Source organism: Tachypleus tridentatus, chromosome 2 (assembly GCF_004210375.1).
Source record: "Tachypleus tridentatus isolate NWPU-2018 chromosome 2, ASM421037v1, whole genome shotgun sequence".
Classification (NCBI taxonomy): domain Eukaryota; kingdom Metazoa; phylum Arthropoda; class Merostomata; order Xiphosura; family Limulidae; genus Tachypleus; species Tachypleus tridentatus.
The window spans coordinates 67,229,004-67,249,008 of NC_134826.1; the positions used below are offsets into that span (position 1 = coordinate 67,229,004).

General features: G+C 31.6%; 1 protein-coding gene across 3 annotated transcripts in view; it reads left to right on the forward strand.

The window, feature by feature from the left end:
• The window catches only part of LOC143244090 (activating molecule in BECN1-regulated autophagy protein 1-like), a 59,822-nt gene that overhangs the window by 21,448 nt on the left and 18,369 nt on the right, over window positions 1-20,005 (forward strand). For all 3 annotated transcript variants that reach the window (XM_076488147.1, XM_076488144.1, XM_076488145.1), the window contains exons 6-13: window positions 5,268-5,469; window positions 7,087-7,212; window positions 10,038-10,360; window positions 10,879-11,032; window positions 11,296-11,389; window positions 12,142-12,222; window positions 13,481-14,590; window positions 19,779-19,877. In XM_076488147.1, the coding sequence (XP_076344262.1) occupies window positions 5,268-5,469; window positions 7,087-7,212; window positions 10,038-10,360; window positions 10,879-11,032; window positions 11,296-11,389; window positions 12,142-12,222; window positions 13,481-14,590; window positions 19,779-19,877 (2,189 nt within the window). The remainder of the gene's footprint in view (window positions 1-5,267; window positions 5,470-7,086; window positions 7,213-10,037; window positions 10,361-10,878; window positions 11,033-11,295; window positions 11,390-12,141; window positions 12,223-13,480; window positions 14,591-19,778; window positions 19,878-20,005) is intronic.

Here is a 20,005-nt window from a genome sequence, read left to right on the forward strand (position 1 = left end):
AGAGCACTGAACATCCCCCGTGTCCTCTCTTCCACCAGTTGAGGAGCAGATTGATGTTCTGTGCCAAAGATATATCGTGCTCTTATTTGATCGAAACTCGAATGTGGATCACTGGTCTATGGCTCTGCCAGACCCTTGGCTTTAAAGATGCTGGACCCCATTCATCGTCAAGGACTTCGGCTTTGCACTAGGGCTTTTCGCACTTCCCCAGTTCAGAGCTTATACAAAGAGTCTCATGAACCTTCTTTGCATCTCCATTGTTTGCAACTGTCTTTACTATATGCTTCGAAATTTCATTCCTTACCAAAGCATCTCAGCTGGGATTGTGTTTTCCTTCTTCAGAGGGCCATACTTTTTCAGAACAGATGATTTGCCATTTGGCCTTCATATCCAGGTGCAGTTGGATGAATTGGGTCTGTCCTTAGATGACATTGCTGTATCCACTGGTCAGCCCACCTGACTATGGCTTCTTATAGTCCCCAAATGTGACCTATCTTTAAGTCATCTGAGAAAAACAGACACTTCCAATTGGAAATACTGTCTGCTATTTGATGAACGTCTATTTAATCATCCTTCCATTCCTATTTATACAGATGGTTTAAAATCAGGTGACTGTGTGGATTCTGCCATGGTTTGTTGTGGTTCGGTGGTTGTGCACAGAATACCCTCTACAGCTTCTGTGTTCATTGCTGAACTGTACACCATTTCCCTTGCCCTGAATCACATAGAAGCTAAGCAGTACTCAAACTGCACTATTTATACTGACTCGTTTAGTTTTCTACTGGCCCTGGAATCGCTTCACGTTAATTTACAACCTGTTCTCGCCGATATTCAAAACCGACTAGCTCATTTCTCTTTAACATCTACTTCTATCCAGTTTTTCTGGATACCGGGTCATGTTGGTATTTGAGGGAACGAGCTAGTTGACACCGTAGCTAAATCTATCTGCTCTGGCACTCTCACTACTGTACCTGTTTTATACATGGACTATGGTTCTGTATTCAAGGCTCAGCTCCATGCCAGCTGGTAGTTGATTTGGAGAGAGCAATGCGAAAACAAGCTTTTCTAAATAAAACCCTATATTGAACTTTGCCCATCTTGCTTCCATGAGGATCAAAAAGAGGAAGTTGTTCTAACTAGACTGTGCATTGGTCACAGTTTTTAAATTCATTTTCTTTTATCTGGAACTGATGCACCAGTGTGTGGTCTGTGTAACATTCAGGTCACAATAAGCCACATTTTACTTTCTTGCCATCGTTATGACTCTTAACAGTGGCACCATTTTAAACATGTTCTGTCCCAAGGTTTGTCCATAATGTTAGTGTTATTGGTGATGGTGACACTGTCCATCTTGGAAATGCTTTTAGTTTTTTAAAGGCCATTACTCTTTTTAATGCTATTTAAGTTTTTTAATTTATACATTAGACCTTTTTTAATTTGATTCCCCTTTAAGAATCAAAGTCCATCTAGTTCGATTTGAAATTAGAAAATGTCCATAACGTTAAATAACTCTGAACCAGAACTGGAAAGGCCAACTTCAGGTGACTGACAGTGGAATTTGTACTTACCTGTTAGTCTTCCTTGCCAGTTATGATAATTACCATTTTGCTTCAGAAAGTCCTTTACAACTTGTAATACTGTAGTTTTTTCTCTTAAAGCTGTAGACTAGATTTAAACATTGGTTTTATGCTGTTTGTTTTTTTTTAAACTTTTTGTATTACCTTAATTTCCTCTTATGAATTTTACTAAATTTACTTTAACTTTTTACCAGATGTTTGGCACAAATAGCCTAGCTGTTTTGTGTCATAAAACACTAAATCAACAAACCAATCTCCAACAATTTATGGAATTTACCTATTTTGTATTCTTTTAGAGAGAAGAAATTATATACGTTTTTCCAACTGAATCTGGTTCGACACCAAAAATCCACATAAGAGCCAGTCATTAACTCCAGTTTCAATGGCAGAAATACATGACAATGGTGACTCATTTTTAACCATCTGTCTAGATGGAATTCTTGTTGTAAAAAAAAGATTTCACCCTTTGGGGACCTGGTGGGTGTACACCTGTTATCTAAGAGCAAAATTTCACCATAGAACTAAACAACTTAATGTCATTTTTTAACACATTGTTTTAAATATTCCAAGGTTTTATTCATTCATCTACATAAATTTTTTGAATTAGATGTATATGATTTTTGGATTGATTTCAGCATATTTCAAAAAACAAAACAAATAAAACTATTAGTATTTGTGAATTTGAATTTCTAGTATTTTTTACTGATGATAATATGGTATTTTTATTATCCACAAAGAGGAAAGTGAAAATTGTTTTGAAAAAAAAACTGTACCAATTTTAACTTTTCATTCTCAATATAAGTGTAGTTTTATAAACTTTAGTCACTTGCTACTTCTCAGGTTCGTATTATGGTATTATGTAAACTTCCTTTGTGTCATTTTTAAGAAGTCACAGGCTAGTGATCTAAACACAGTATGACAGCTCATTTTGTGTTCTTTTTAACTGTATAAATCAATGACATGATAAAATCTTAGCTCAGAAATGTATTTTTAGCACCATGTGCTACCTTTTGTCATATATAAAAAAAATTGAAGAAAACTTGCTTTATCATGTTCTACTTCACTTGAATTACAATGTTGCAAAAAAAAAACTACCTTTTTTAAAACAAGATCAGTTTGAGAATTGTTAGGCTATTTTCATTTAACGGTATCAAATTCTGTTTCACTGATGAGGCTGGTGCTTGTTAGGCCTTGTTTACGGTAGACCTTATCAGCCTAAGTAATTGTTTAAATGGACAAAAAAGAATCACCCCGAACAAATATATTTGGAAATGAATATGAAATAGGTTTAAAGGTTTTTAAATATATTGAAGGAAACTTTCTGGATAACCATTAAGAAAAGTTAGCATGCATATAATTTTGATATGGTTAAAAAGTGGAATTGTGTGTGTGGTCTTTTTTTAATCGAAATGAAGGCAAATTTACAATGTTATAAAATGGAAACTGTATTGGAATATCTTACATATAGATCAGTAATAAATTAAAACCTACAACAAAAGTAAACTTTTTATTTGTTTCTTAAAATGGTTTGCAAAGAAATCTTTCTGAATTACTAAAGCTGAGTATTCATAAATATATTGCATATAAAGGTAAGGTATTTTGTTTTATGAAAACTGTATAGTCTGTTCAAATTTCATCTCAGTATTTTGCAGTGTAATGAGACAAATTATACAATAGGTGCATCTATTACACTCAGGTATTTGAGGGTTAACTTTAACCACTGGGAGAGATGGTGTCAGATTGGTATCAGCACATGTAAGAAAAATATTCCTCTCGAAACTTCCCTAACACCAGACAAGGCTATATTTTTGGTGGGAATTATATTAAGTGTGCAATATTATTTATTGTTTTTGTTTGAGATTATTTTCAAATAACTTATTGCAATGAAAGTAAGGTACCTGAAGAGTGGTTATTATTTAAAAGTTCTGCTGACTCGTTAGGTTGTGTGTCTAAGGCCATGGCTGGGAGGAGCTTCTGATGTAAACTATATTCATGTCTTAACAATCAACTAGAGTATTTGTAGATTTGACTTACCAGTTCCTAGAATAATAACTTTTATACTTGAGTATACCTTATAGAGAAAGTATTTGTCTTAGTTCAAAACTAAGCCTCCTGAAAATGTCTCAGAAAAGTTGGTATGGGTATTAACACTTTTACTAATAAAGCAAGGAATGAATATTAAAGGTTTTTTTTCTTTCTAAAACTGAACTGAAATCATTAATGTACAGTGAAATGTAAAGTTGAAAAACATTAAAATCAACTGTTTGTTTTTCTCTCTTGAATCACTACAGATTGTAGTATCAGACAGTTTCAATCATTTTTCCTAACAACCTCAGATTCTAACCTTTTCACATCTGCTTTTTTTTTATTTTATTTTATTGTTTTATTGCTTTAGTTATGGGCCCTTTCTATATATTAAAAGCAATAAATCAGTGTTAGATCTTAGGGTAAACAAATGATCACATTGCAAAACAGGTAAACACTGGATTTTGTTATCAACTGACCTTCTGACTAACTAATTATTAACTCCTAATTACTTTTGTTAAAACATGCATAACAATAAAGAAAAGAAAAATATGAAAAAGAAACTTAGCATTTATTTTAACCTAGAAGTTGTTTGTACTCTTGTGTTATGCTTTGGCAATTCTCCTTTTTTTCTAATTATGTTGGTTGTTCATAAAATTAATTTATGTAGCTTTAGAATTTGAATTTAAGAATGCACAAGTGATATCAAACATTAGAATAGAATGTTCTGAAACTACTTTTCATTAACATTTTCCAAAACATTTCATTAGCTGTTCAAAGCTTAGTACCAGTAAACACAGAAAATCTAAAGTGTTTTTAGATTTGAGTAACCACCAAAAAAGGAATAACTTTAGTAAGGTAATTTTTTTCACACAAAAAGTGCTCATTATATTGGTTGTAAACATGTCTGTCAAATTAGGGCACAGGTAGATCATTATTTTGATAGTTATAATGAGATAGGAGCATATCTGGTGGGTTTGACAAACTCAATGACATCTCTAAATTGAGAATGTAGGTGATTCAAATTTCATGTACTGACATGTCATTATCTGTACACTGTATTTATTATTGGTTGGGCATTGGAACCAGTATTAAGGAGGATAGAAAAAATCTGTTAGGGAGAATTCCAACCACAGCTACATCACATGAAATAGAAACATGATGATTGACAAATTATTTAAATTTTTTTTTTAACTTGGACGATATAGATAATTTATAGATAATCAAGTTCAGTCAATTTTAAATTAACTGTTTAAGATTATGATAGACTTTAAACCAGCCTGGCATGGCCAGGGGGTTAAGGAGCTTAACTCATAATCTGCAGGTCATGGGTTCAAATTCCCGTCACTTCAAGCATGCTCGCCCTTTCAGCCATGGGAGCATTATATTGTTTAGGTCAATCCCCTTATTTGTTAGTAAAAGAGCAGCTCAAGAATTAGCAGTGGGTGGTGATGACTAGCTGCCATTCCTCTTGTCTTACACTGCTAAATTAGGAATGGGTAGCACAGATAGCCCTGATATAGCTTTGCATGAAATTCAAAACAAACAAATAGACTTTAGTCTGGTTTAAAAGCTTGTTTTAAGTGATTCTTTTAGAGATGGTGTATTAGATAGGACTACTTGTTATATGTATTTAATATTTATTCATCTGACATTTTTTTTCAGATTCGTGAAGTTTAATCCACTTGGGACCAAACTGATAACAGGCATTTCAAATCTTCCTGTTGACAGTTTTCCATCTAGGATCATGGATTCAGTCATCAGCCAAGGCAGTTCTTCCTCTTTTTCTCAAAATTTTACATCTCAAAGACGAAGCATTTTAACTCGTCTGATGGCAATGTATCGACACTTGGAAGGTTTAGAAGAGGTGTTGGTCATATACTATAAGTTCTTTTTTTAAAGTGTTAATTATTGTAATTACTTTTTAATTTTGTGAGATAGATTCTTTTCAAAAAAATAAATCATTTTTTAAAGAGCTTTGTAATGGTTTCTAATTGCAGTCAGAGATTAGAACTTACTGCCAGTTTCTCAGTGTTGCCTAGATTTTTCATGAGATTTCCAGTAATCCATGAGAATAATACTTTATTGTCCATTTTACCATTCCAGTATCTCAAAAACTAAATACCCTTAGAGTCAGTTTTGCTGAAACAGCATAGTTATGTTATAGGGGAATATTTCCTGTACAAGAATTATTTGAAAAAATTGTGTATTTTGACCAGTAGTCCACTTTATAATTTTTAATGTATCGTATTTTGCAATATTGCTTAATGTTAAAACTGTTACTAAGTCTGGTAGCAATTGCTCACAGAACCTTTGTTTCCATAATCATTATTAGCCTTGTATTGACTGAAGATTGCTTTTAGTAGTTTGATATTCTGTTGTTATAGATAAGGTCAAGCCATAAAGTTTAACTCTTTGACTGTGGCTACTTTAATCACACGTGGATTTTTTTTTATTTTATTTTTTGCTGTACACTCACTTTCAACTGCTTTTTAGTTATAAATCCTTATATTCTTCAATAAATAAATAACCAGGTTGGGTTAATTTACTGTAAAATTTAAGAGCATCATATATGTTAAAATAAGTATGTTTGCTTAATTTTTCAAATCTTAAAACTGTTAGTTATAGCATTATATGATTTAGAGCTAGCATTATTAGTTCAGGGAATTAGTAGTTGCAAGTTTTTTTCCTATTGAAAGAAAAGCCTCATTGGTTTGATCGGAAAGGGTGATGAAACTCACTGTGTGAAACCTATTGTTAACTGCTGCAGAATCAAAAAACATATTATATTAATAACACCTTCATCATTATTAAACTGTAAGCAAACAGGACAAATGGTGGTGTCTTTGCAATGATGTATCTAAGCAAATAAAAATCTGAATAAATTTAAAAAGACTTTAGAAACATAAGGTAATTATTATTAAATAATTGAAGAAAACACCTAATGAGAACCAACTACATAATTGCTCACTGTAAGAAAAATTTAAAGCTTACCTTCACTGTTATTGAAATATACCTGAGAAACTGGATAAAGGTTAATGTTAGAATAGAAGCACAAACATATATGACTTTCAATTGACAAAACTTAAAAACTAGCAAGTTTAATGTTTGAATGTTAAACTAATTGGATATTTTTAGGTGTGTAAATCTGCTCACAGTTTGATTTAGAAATTTACATTTTCTTGGTTAAATTATAAAATGTTAAATAATAGTGGAACAGAATACTGTGGTTTGGAATACTTTTTATGGTTTAAAGTGAAACTAAGTACAGTTTCTTGTAATTTTTCCATTGCTGAAGTGTTCAAAAAAGGCTAACCAATTTTGACTTTTATTCACAAAATATGTCATCACAAACTAATATAAGTCTTCATACTTTACACATAAACTGTTTTTATCCACGTGACATTTTTGACACACTTTTCTTCACACACTTATAACCTAAAGCTTACAACTAAAATATAAACCTTTTATCTGTGTTCTTCAGTTGTCCCGGTTCCAAGAACCTCAAGGAGGCTCTTCCCCAACTCAAGAGGATGCTTTAGAAAGTGCACGTGAATATGCAGAAGAAATAACAGCTCGTTTTCTAAGACATCGTTACAGACAAGATGAGGTATTTTTTGTTGTTTTTTTTATTTAATAATAGTATGTTGGTGTATTTTTTATGAAAAGCAAAAAAAATCATTGAAAAGATAAGTTGATTGAAATGTACAAACCTAGAATCAATAAATTTGTTTCTGAATTGGTTGGTATATTGCTTTGTATGCACTTTGTGTATGAAATGTTTGTGCATGAAGTATTTTTAATACAATTGTGTTATCTTGTGTTCAATCTTAATTTGTAAGTTTGTTCAATTAAAAATGATCCAGTTTATTTGAATTTGTTAGCTTACTGTAAAGATTTATATCTTACTTTCCACATAAGGTTTAGATGATTGAAAATATTAGCCAGAACTAAGTGTGTGTGTAATATAAATGTTGATACAAATCTGTTCATGATTGAATTTATTGCAATGGATTATGATGCCACTTGCAGGTTTCAAAAAAATAATATATAATATGAGACAGCCTCAAAAAAATGATGATTGTAAAGTTTGTGTTTCAGAATCTTTGTTCTTAGTGTAAAGCTAAACAATAGCCTACTTGTACTCTGTTCACCATGGGTAATTGAACCATGGCTTTTAAGAGTTGTAAGCTTGTAAATGTATTTACAACTCACTAGGGGACTTGTTCTTGAAGTATATTGATATAATCTCATATGCATCATCAAAAAGTTCACATGATTGTTCTGAGTGTCTCGTTTTGTTATTAAATACCTTTAAATGTGGGAAAGATAAAATTTATTGTAATTTCTCACAGAGGTGTTTCACTTGTGCTGCTTTGTACCAACTCTGTTAAAGAGGTTATGTGTAATTATTTGCTTCAGATACATCTGCTTTTTACTTAAATTCTGAGTATTGGTAATAAATGCTTTCTAAGAATCTGATACACCTGCATGCAGTATTTCTTTCTTTACAAATTTTCTGTAACAAACAAACTGTGGTATGTGTAGTTTGAAAAAAAAGTCTCATAGTGTGCCCCCATCCTTAATTATATATACCACATTTCATGCTGTGTTAGCACTACATATATACAATTAATGTTATGAACTGGCAAGTTAGAGAATCCTGTTATTTATATCAGCAAACCTAAATGTATAAAACTTCACTGAATTGTTGCAAAACTTTTCATTTTCTTTGTCTTTTTACTCTCTTTCTGATTACATTGGTATATTCCACACTGATCTGTCTCTGTATTGAAAGAAGCAACACAGATATTTTCACAATGGTTTTGTTGAGTGACCTACTAATAGCTCATTCTTGAAGATGGATAAATACTGTAACTATTGTGTCTCAACAGGAATTTTATTTAAATTATTATACTGCAGAATTGAACAGCCTTTTTGTTTGTTTTTGAATTTAATGCAAAGCTACATGAGGCTATCTGTGCTAGTCATCCCTAATTTAACACTCTAAGACTAGAGGAAAAGCAACTAGTCATCACCATCCACTGCCAACTCTTGGGCTACTCTTTTACAAATAATTAGTTGGATTGACTGTCACATTATAACACTCCCATGGCTGAAAGGATGAGCATGTTTGGTGTGACAGGGATTCAAACCCTCAACCCTTGCTATATGATTCAAGCACCCTGACCACCTGACCATCCCGGGCCCAGCCTACTGGTAATGCCAGCTACAATTTTAATTTCTCTTTTACTGACATTATTCAGAATTACTTATCTACATAACTTCTATTATGCCCCAGTAAAGAAACATTAACTTACAGGTGTCTACAGGCATTCCAGATTTGTCAAAATGTAATAAAATGAAAAGTTTCAAATATTACAACATTTTGTGATGTTGTGTACAATTCTGTAAGAGGTTATGTCTGTGTTTATGTCATTGCTGCTATGCATTCAAAATCATGTTTTGTAACTTAGTATTTTTGAGTGAGTTTTGATTGAATCCTCATCTTAGTCAGATGCTGCCATCACAATAGCTATTACTTGTATTAAGCTGTTACTAAAAATTATTGGTGGTTGTATTATAATATTTTGGACCATAGACTAGGCCTATTGACTGTTGTATTTATGTATCCGCAGGTAGTTTTTACATTTTGGTACGTATTCTGAATTTCTTGTTTCTAATGTACGAATAGCCTGACAAAAAGTTCAGGAATTATCAAAATTGCTGCCATGTTTGATATATATTTAGTTTCTAACAATTTCACTATATTCATATGCAGCATTGATGGTGTAAATCACATTAGGGCTGGGGTATATTAACTACAATAAAATGGTAAATGTATGTAAAGCATTCATGTCTCCCAGCCAAATAAGTGGCCCTTTAAAAAGAAAATTGAGCATGACCCACCAGTGGGTCGTGTGGCAGTCAACATGTTAATTGAGTATATTTATGGCTTTTTAAAAGAAAGACAAATTAGGGATATAGCTAGGACCATTTTCACTCTGTTTCTAATACAGCTATTCATAAAAGTTTTTACAACAATATCATTTTGTTATTTAAAAAGTAAACAATAAATTTTGAATTTGGATATTTCAAGTATCAAAAGCATTATTTGAAAAGATGAGACCTGAAAGAAATATCAGATTTGATCATTTTTATTTTTTTTAAATTCAAGTAATCTCAAGTAGTTAAAAATCTGAAGCCAGAGAATGATGCTTTTAGATTTCTTGATAAATTATGTTAACTAGTGAAGAAGGCTAGTGTTCTGTACAGAAATATTTGCACCTTTTATTTTTAATTTGACATGTGCTCTAGGTTTTTTTTCTTTTTACACACTAAATTTTAATATATAAAAGTTTGTTCCATTAAAATTTTGTTTTGTGGTTCCTGGACAAAAACCTTCAGAAATATATATGTGTATGTCTTGAATAGGTTCTAGGAGCTCATAATGAAGGAGAAGAAATTACAGTAGAATCTGCAGAACCTAGAACCACTTTCCTTCAGCAACCGAGCACTTCGAGTGGAGCAAGAGCTGACAGTAGTAGAAGCCAAACGAACGAATTTCAAGCAACTGTACAGAGGCTGTCGTCAATTTGTGCTCGATTAGAACGTCGAATGTTTGAACAGCAATTCTTACAGTTGCAAGGAACTACTGAATCTCTAGCATCTTTAAGTTCGACATCAACTGATACTTTGCGGAGGGACAGAGATGAACTCTCTCAGACTAGTCAACAGTTCTCAGCACTAGATCCCAGGTACTTGCTGCATCTGTGACTACTGCTTAATCTTATTTCATTACTAATATTGTATACAGAATGCATTATTAACTCTTTGTTGTACTGTAATTAGCTGTCTTTCTCTCTGTATCTTCTCTTTCCTAGTGATTTGGTATTTCACAAAAAGTGTTACAATGATAGCATTGTTGGAACTTTGTAGAATGGACGGCAACTGCCTGTTGTGGAGACCCAAGTTTAGAGGATGACATTTCGAAAGTCTTCCGCCTTTAGTCTTCTACGAAGTTTCATCATGAATATTCTGCCTAAACAATCTATCAATGAATAACATTGTCATTTACTTTCATCTGGTTTCATGCATGCATATGAATTTATTATAGTCTATCAATATCAGAGTATAAATTTGTATTTTGCATATTATGTGCAAACTTTTAAAAATAATGTGTAGTATTTTTTTTCAACATTTTAATTAGAATTGTACATAATCATATAATTTACTTACATAATGTTTTTCACTTAAAGAAACTATTTTATTGTAGGAGCCATCCATTACTTAATCGTGAAATGACCACACAGTTAGGTCAGGAGTTTTCTCTTTCTTTGGCTGACCTACTTAGAAGACTGCAAAACTCTCTTCAGAATTTGAGTCAAACCACTTTTGCTTCTTCTGAGGCATGGGAGCAGATACAACAGGTTTGTTTTAGATTTTTACACTAGGAAGTAAAAAACAAAACAAAAAACTAATACATTATACCTAAACATAAGAGTTATTGTTCATAGAAATCCTGAAAATTGTTTTACAATTAGTTTTTAATAGACTCAAATAGAAATTTGTGAATTCTAATTAGTTCAAAATTTTGTGATACATTCCCTTATCCCATAAATTGTGCTTTTACTGAAAAGTTACAAACAATAATATTGAACTTGAATATTGTTTTTTTATTTTTCTTTCTCAGATAAGAACTAGAATATCAGAAATTCTTGAGAGGCTTTCAAATGTCAGTGGTTATAGGGAAAGATTAACCAACTTGAGAGACCAGATATATGAAGGCAAGAATGAAAATTTATTTTTCTCCAAAATGTTGTACAGTATAGTTTTCAGTTTGGTATTTTGTTTTATAATATCAAATTGTCTTTTTTATGTTATGTTAATAGAACTAGAACAAATAATATTTCTTTAACCACTGTCCTGGTTAAAATATACAGCTACTAATGTTCACTACAAGAATGTTTGTCTTGTATACGAGGGGTGTATATGGTTTCTTTTCAATGTTAGATTTGAACAAATGAAATGTAATTTTTCAAAAGAGAAAATGCAAAAATCCATTTATAATAGATTGATTGTTATTGTTTTATCTTTTTCAAGTTGATATCTTCATTGCTTTCGTTCTTTTACCTTCCCTCACGTTTATATTTTGTTGTATGATATTTTATATCTACTGAATGTAATGATATTATGTAAACATCTTTTCTTTCATTTAAATCATTTAGCTTTTGCATTTTAATGCTTATGAGATAATTCGTTTTAGAAATTGAGAAATAGTATTTTTTTAATATTGACAACAACTGAACAATAAAACAGAAAAACATTTTGATTTTTCTGTATTGTAGAAAATACATGTATTTTATTCCACTTTAGAAAAAAAAACATTATTTAGTATTATGAAAACCAGTTAAGTATAAAACTAACATTGTACTTTTGGCTGTTTTTATTTATTTACTTATTTTACACAGATATGAACAAATACTGTTTCTTTCTTGAGACTAAAATTCAAAGTTAATTTTCTCTCTCTGTTTTTCAGCTGCAGAAAGAATGATTCAGAGAGGAGAAGAAAATTCATTAAGTCAGCATTTTGACTTAGCTCATTGTCTGTGGCTTGTTGGTAAGTTCAAGTATTGTACAGAAAGTATCTTTGTTTCAGTTTCTAACTTTTAAAGTACTAGTGAGTAGGCTTAACTACACAATTTCTTTTAAAATGTTATTTCACACATACTAGAGTGTCTACTTACTTCAAACTTTGTACATAGTTTTAAACATTTGTGAGCTACTGTACTTTAAAATATAGCATGTAAACCATGCATAGTGTTGTTTGAAGGTGCAACACTTTGTTTACAACTCATTTACTTATTGTCTTAAAGAAATATTTTTAGTGCAGTGTTTAGTTCACTGTGCTTATATGTGCTAAAAATGTTTGTAATAATACTACTAGTCAGATGTTTCTACTTATTAAAGTGACAACATCCATGGTGTTTGTGTAAGAACAAACTACTGACATAATGAAGAAAATGTTTCATTATTTGTGTATGACACAACAAGCTTGTTCAAACAAAATATTTCTATATTTATGCCAAAATAAATAAATAATAGTTACTTTAAGTGATGTTAAAGTAATGTACTTCTTTCTTTTGCAGTAGAACTAATGCAGTCTTACAATTCATAAAAATTGTTTGACTACACTTTTGGTTATAAAGCAAATTATCGATTTATTTTTACACACTGCAGATTACCAAATAAGCTGTACACTAGTTTGGGAAAGACTAAAAATTGATATTTCAGTCCAGTATTTCCTAATATTTCTCATTGCATCTACCAAGATTGTCCAAGTTTATGTAATCTGCCATAGGATCTACCAGGATTACCCTAATTTACATATCTCATAGGATCTATCATGACTTTCCTACTTCAGGAAATGCTTCAGATACCTTAGTTCCTGATACTTCTCTCTCTGCTTGTTGTAAACCTGATGACCACACCTAGAAAGTCTTAGTTTTTCTATTTTAAACTTTCAATAAGGTTAGCAAGTTCTGAATGGATTAGTAGTAGGTTTGTTTTTTCTCTTCATAAGTAGAATGAATAATTCAAATAATCTGTGTTTGTTTTTAGACCATTTCATTTAAATGGTCATCCAGAATTATATAATATTTATAGTCTTCATGTTTTATTTTCTATGACTAAGATAAATTACTAGTTATAAATATCTGCTATCTTTAGATTAACTGGGTGTAGGTTTTAGGATGTTGACACTTTTAGGAAAATTACATTGTTTTTAGTCTAATACCAACGTGAATTTGATATAACAATTTGCAGTTAAGTAGACAATAAATAATTCATTAAATTGAAGTAGATTTTCAACTTTTCAGAGTTAAGTCTTCAGTTGACACGTCAAATGCAACGCATTTTAGCAGCAAATTACCGCCTTACACGGCTTCATCTAAATGCTACCACCTCTCGAGCATCTTCCAGCACCACCAACACAACATCTGATACAACAACGTCACAACTTAGAGAGAATGACCCATCAACTAGCCATGAAAGATGGTCTGATTCAAATCTTGGCAACAGGGAACAGTTAAGTAGAGATGATTCTCACTCATCAGATATTGATCTTCATCAACCATCTAGTTCAGAACCTTCCATCAGTGATGAACATGCTGTTAATAGAAGTAGTCCTCCACCTTATTCTTTCACTGTAAATAGTGTAAATGAAACTGCAGCTAATGTTGGAGAAAGTGTTATATGGGAGCGGTTACCAAATCCCTTTTCTGGCATTGGTGAAATTGGACAAAGTGGCTGGTCCTGGCACGAAATATCCCCCTTTGTTTGCCAGAGACCACAAACAACCAGCACCAGAGATACTGGCACAGACCCTCCTCGTGAGAGAAACGCTTTAGAACAAATCTCACCAGAAAACTTTTCTTCGTTACTTGAGGAAATTCCGACTGTTTCAGAAAGTGTGGATCATGATGGAGATAACAGTGTTTCAAATCAAAATTCAAGAGGTATGGGTGAAAATAGAGATTCAAGACCATGGTCAAATATGTTCTTAACAGAGTTAGGATTAACTCCAGGTCAGCAACAGAGACAACAGGCAGAGAGGCCTTCATCTCTTGCTTTAGACACTAATGTACAAAGTGACAGTGATTCTAATAGTAGTAGTGGTGATAATGTATCCCAGAGAAACTCCACTTCAGGAAATATACCACCAAGAAGTCTAACAAGTGATGACTTGGGTATGACACGATTCAGACTTATGAGAAGGCCTAGTTTCCGAATCCCAAGAGTAAGAGTTGAGCCTACACTATCGCCACCAGTAGAAGAAGTTCCACTAGCTCCAGAGGAGAGACCACGTTCACCACCTCTTTCGACCATTCTCTCTGCAAATGTGGCAGGTCGACGGCCACGCTGGGCATCTGCACAGGCTTCTTACTTCCTTCCTGATTCAAGCTTTAGACCTCTTCCACAAAGAATAAGTAAGTGCTTTGATAAGTTATTCGCTTGATGGAAATTGTGCATTATATGTCAAGCCATAGCATGAAACATTGAAAAAGGAAATTTGTTTCAGGTGTGATTTTGTTGCACAAAAACTTTACATCACCTAGTTTTGTTTCAGTTTGTATGTTACCACTTGATCTATGTGTGCTTGGTTGTTTATTTTAAATACAGTTAAACACACCATATTATCTTATGAATCTGTTTCAGTTTAATTCCATATTTTTTTTTACTTCCAAATTGGTGTTACTATAAAGCAGTTTCTGTATTTTGAAAATTATTTTTGGACTCATCCATAAATGACAGTTAACCAGGAACTATTTGTTTTATGTAAGGTTTTCATATTTCATTTGTATAATCTCTAGAACCTCCTAAAGGAATATCAAAAGTTTTTTTAAAGTGAATTTTTATGTTTTGTTTTCCATTTTCTCAATTATATCATTAACTCCAGCTATTATCATCAATGTACAGTTCAATGAAATATTTATAGTAAAAAGATGGAAATATGTATACACTCTTTAAATTTTCATAGAGTAGGTTTTGAAACTTCTTCTTTTCTTATGCATAATTTTGCTTCTTTAATTTTCCACTTAGTTTATTTTTAATTACCTTTACCAAATTTTTTGTTTTTTATTCATGATTACAGTGCTGTCAACATGTCTCTTCTATGCTTTGTAATTACATAGGGTAAGCCTCTTGCACAAATTCGAAATGTCCAACTCCCTCATTTGAATAACACCATCTTACTTAGACATTTTGACAAGCCAAGCTGCAAGAAATTAGATTTATAAAAGCTACAAACATTTCAAATATGCATTTAAAACACATATAACACACAATTAATGTACAAATGTAAAACCTAAATGCAATCTAACTGTTTATTAAACTAATACATATAAGGTGAGAAACTTGCCAAGTACTGTACATGCCTCAAGCAAACAATGGACTTAGTGTCTTTTCAATTTCATACTAAAGATCCATACACAGTAGAGGTTTCTTCAGCTTATAACTGAATAGTGTGAAATCTGCACTTTCTGTTGGTTATACGTATACCATTCAAATTCAAACTGTCACTTGGCAACACAGCTTTGACTTCGTAAGTGGGTGTGGCCGGCCTCAAACTTAGAAATATTAGAATGTTATTTCTCACATGGAAATATTTTTGAAATCCCTCCCCACACGCTAATGAGAAACAGCTGGTAATGTACTTTGATCATTTATGCAGATGGTGTGTATATTAGCTTCTCACTGTCTCTTGTCTAAGAACCTTTAAACTTGTGATTTGTTCATCGTTAAGATTCTCATGACAGCAAAATCTGCTGTTTTAGATGTTTATTTTTAAAATAAAGGAATGAAACTTAGATAAAATAGAACTTTAATTTATACTTGACAATAGTAATTTCATTAAAATACATTGATATTAAAGTGGTTTAAATTTTAAATGCAACTAAATAAGATCTCATGGTATGTACAGAAAGGGGTTTAAAGGGTCAACTGGAGTCATAGGGTTAAGCATTATCTTTATATGTTGCTGCATGTTTTTACATAGAGAATGTAGCATAAGACTTAAAACTGAATTAGAAGTACGAACATCGGTTACTATAGTGATTTAAAAAAAAATAAAAGTGTTATTGTCAGGTGGAATTGAGTTTGTTAGTCTTTGAAATACTAATTGTGTTAAACACCTTGAGGTCTGATATTAAACTAATGTGAAATTCCCAAATCACTTTTTATGCCAATATGTTGCTTACATTATGCTTCCAGTCAGCATGTAGTTTACACTGTGTTTACAGTTAATGTTTTGTTCACACTAATAATTTGTATGTTCTTCACACCATATTTATGCTCAGTGTTTTGTTCAAATTATGTTTACAGTCTACATGTTATTTGCACTGTACATCCAATGCATCAACCCACTTTGGTAAGTTGGAAACTTGAGATGATAATTATAATATTAAACACCTGTGATGTTTATACTGTATTAGTTTTTGCAAAAGAATACCTTCAGAGAACTCTTCCAGTAACCAATGAAACTGACTTTTATGAAAGATATTGAGGTATCATGTTTAAAGAAGGAAAAAGTAATGTTGAAGCTATAAACTGCTTGTTGAATGTTTTGGTTAGTGATGTTTGTTACCAGTAGCTGATTGGCTGGTGACAGGTCAATGTTTATACTGGCTGAAGACAAGATATCTTTGAGGGGTTAGATTGTTTGGATTATGTTAACCTTCACTGCAGTTTTGTATATAATGACCAAAACCTTCTTTGATGGCAGTCATACCACAGATAAATATTTTGAACTTTCATTATTATGAAACACAATAGGGAAAAAATATAATGTTGAAACAAAACTGATATATATACTGTGCTTGCAGTATTGATCACTGTTGGATAATATACAATTATTAAGTAGCAATACACAGTATATATGTTTAATCCCTTCAAAGGCTTAGGTTGTTTGCCACCAGATTGTAGAATTTGTTTATAAAGTAGTGACTGTTATACTCATCTTTTAGAAAGATGTTTTAATGAAGTATGAGTTAATACCAGTTATTTTATTTTCTTATTTTCTAAAATCCACTTAGTTTCAGTTTTTAAACAAAAATTTAGGTGTTTCTGTCCATTAAAAGGTTAAAACATGTAGAAGCTTTTTTTTTTTTTTGGAGATAGAGATATAATAGTTTTTATGCTACCTCTTGGGGTTAATATTTTTTGAGAATGGAAGGAACAGTGAATAAAGGAAAAAGTAGCTCAAGTAATACTGGGACTGTAAATTCATGTTATTGTATTCGAGATGACTCCTAACAGAAAACAACTGTTAAGAGTATTGATCATGGACAAGAATACTGCAGTTTGTGTTGGTTGCTATGAAAGATTAAATTTAATAAAATGTTATGCAAATGTATCTTTTATAATTTGAGGTGGATAAACAACTGATGAAATATTTATATTATAGTCTTTTTTTTAAATTCTGATTTCTTTTATAGGTCTTTCTGAATTGTGAAACAAACATGTTTTACAGTGGTCAGTAAACTTTTGAACCACATATCAGCTTAGAGAAAACTCTTTTATGACTAGAAGTTTAATTTGGAAAGGAAAGTTGAAATTCTGATAGTAAAAAAACTTCTAATAAATAGATAAATCATTGACTAAACATCCACAGATGACACTTATGTACAAACTTTATACAGTGTGTTACAATAATAACAGGTTAAATGTGCTCTGTATTATTCATAGGGATGTGTTAATCCCCATATTGGGTAATGTCATTGTTATTTTGGTATAATATCACCATTTAAATATTATGAATTTTTACACAGTTATCAAAGGAAAGTATTTAGAATTAAGGTATATCAATGTTAACACTGCAAGGGGTGTGTATTTCAGATATATTATGTAACTGTTGTTTTAGCTTTGAAAAACTGATATTAACTACATTTGAGTTTAGTGTTTTGTACTATCGTGAGTGGATGGTAATCCTCCTTCAGACTCCTCAAAGTTTACCTTTGTCTAGTTTCACATAATTAATGAAACACAAAAACCTGACTTTCTCTTTTTATTATCTAAATAAAAATAAATATGACAGTGGGAGAGTTGTTTGTGTAGACTTGTAACAGAGAAAGGGTTAATATTTGAGAGGTCAACATGACTAAACATGTCTGATAACAAAGCATAGGGGTTTTAGACCAGTAATCAACCAATATTTTGTGCCTTTCTTTCAGAGGTAGGAAAAAATGACATGTGTAATAAATACCAAGCTGACTGGGATTATAATATACATAACAAAGTGAAAATCAGCACAGTAGAATGACAAGAATTAACATACAGAACAAGTTGAAAATCAGCATAGTAGAGTCATAACATTATACAGAACAAAATGAAAATCAACAGAGTCATAGAATTATACAGAACAAAGAGAAAATCAAAGTAGAGTTGCTAGAATTAAAACATACAGAAAAAAGTGAAATCAGCATAGTAGAGTGACAAGAATTATAACATACAGAACAAGTTGAAAATCAGCATAGTAGAGTCATAACATTATACAGAACAAAATGAAAATCAACAGTCATAGAATTATACAGAACAAAGAGAAAATCAAAGCAGAGTTGCTAGAATTAAAACATACAGAAAAAAGTGAAATCAGCATAGTAGAGTGACAAGAATTATAATATACAGAACAAGGTGAAAATCACTATAGTAGAGTCATAGAATTATACAGAAGAAAGTGAAAATTGGCACAGTAGAGTTGCTAGAATTTTAACATACAGAACAAGGTGAAAATCAGCACAGTAGTTGTTAAATTATAACATACAGAACAAGGTCAAAATCAACAAAGTAAAGTCATAGAATTATAAAGAACAAAGAGAAAAATAAGAAAGTAGAGTTGCTAAAATTAAAACATATAGAACAAATTGAAAATGACCACAGTAGAGTGACAAGAATTATAACATAGAGAACAAAGTGAAAATCAGCACAGTAGAGCCACTTATATTTTTATGATGTGTATGTTTTATAATGTGAAAATCAATACATGCAGAGTGAAAAAGTATTCTGAGAATGTAATTCTCTTATGCAGTTTTTAATTGTCACAATGAAAGTGTCTAATATGTGTCTCAAACAAAATTAATTTTTAAGCAGGATATATAGTTTTAAAGTTGTGTATTGTGAGATTATGTACATTAGAAATGTGACTTGATTTTGTCTTCTGTTAAGGCAATGGGCAAGATGTCACTGAAACTTTAAGGCTTTAATCTTGAGAAATTTATAAAGTTATTCATTGGTGGTGTGCATTTTCTGTATTTTTCATGTACTCCAAGGAAATTTGGAATGGGTTAGTAATAACTATTTTATCTTAATACACTGTGATACAAAGAAATGGTTCAAATTGATATAAGGTGGAAGTCTAATGTTAACACTATACTGAAAAAACAAAAACTTTCGTTTGGACCAGCAGAGGTCATTTTATAAATGTTTTCAAAACATCACTGGGAAAATGTTTCTTGTTATCCTACATTATCCATAGACCTATTGAATTGTTAAGTGAAAACTTTCTTTAATAAGGTTTGTTTCATAAAATGCACAATTTTAGCATTATAGTAGTAGTATATTTGTTTCCACATCAGAGAATACATAGTGCGTTATGTTTAACCACATTATATCCGTGTTTAGGAGCCTTTCTTGGTATTCACAATGAGCCTGGTCATAATCTAACTCATCGTATCCAGTGGTGGGACTTTTCCAAGTTTGATATTCCTGACATAAGTGATGGTAAGTACATTTTGATTTTTTTTCCCTTGCAAATAAGCATGTTAGGAACCATTATTGAATATTTTAGGGTTTGCTAAGCCTAAAACATTAAAATTCGGTGTCTGTGTTTATTACAATGGAAAAGTAGA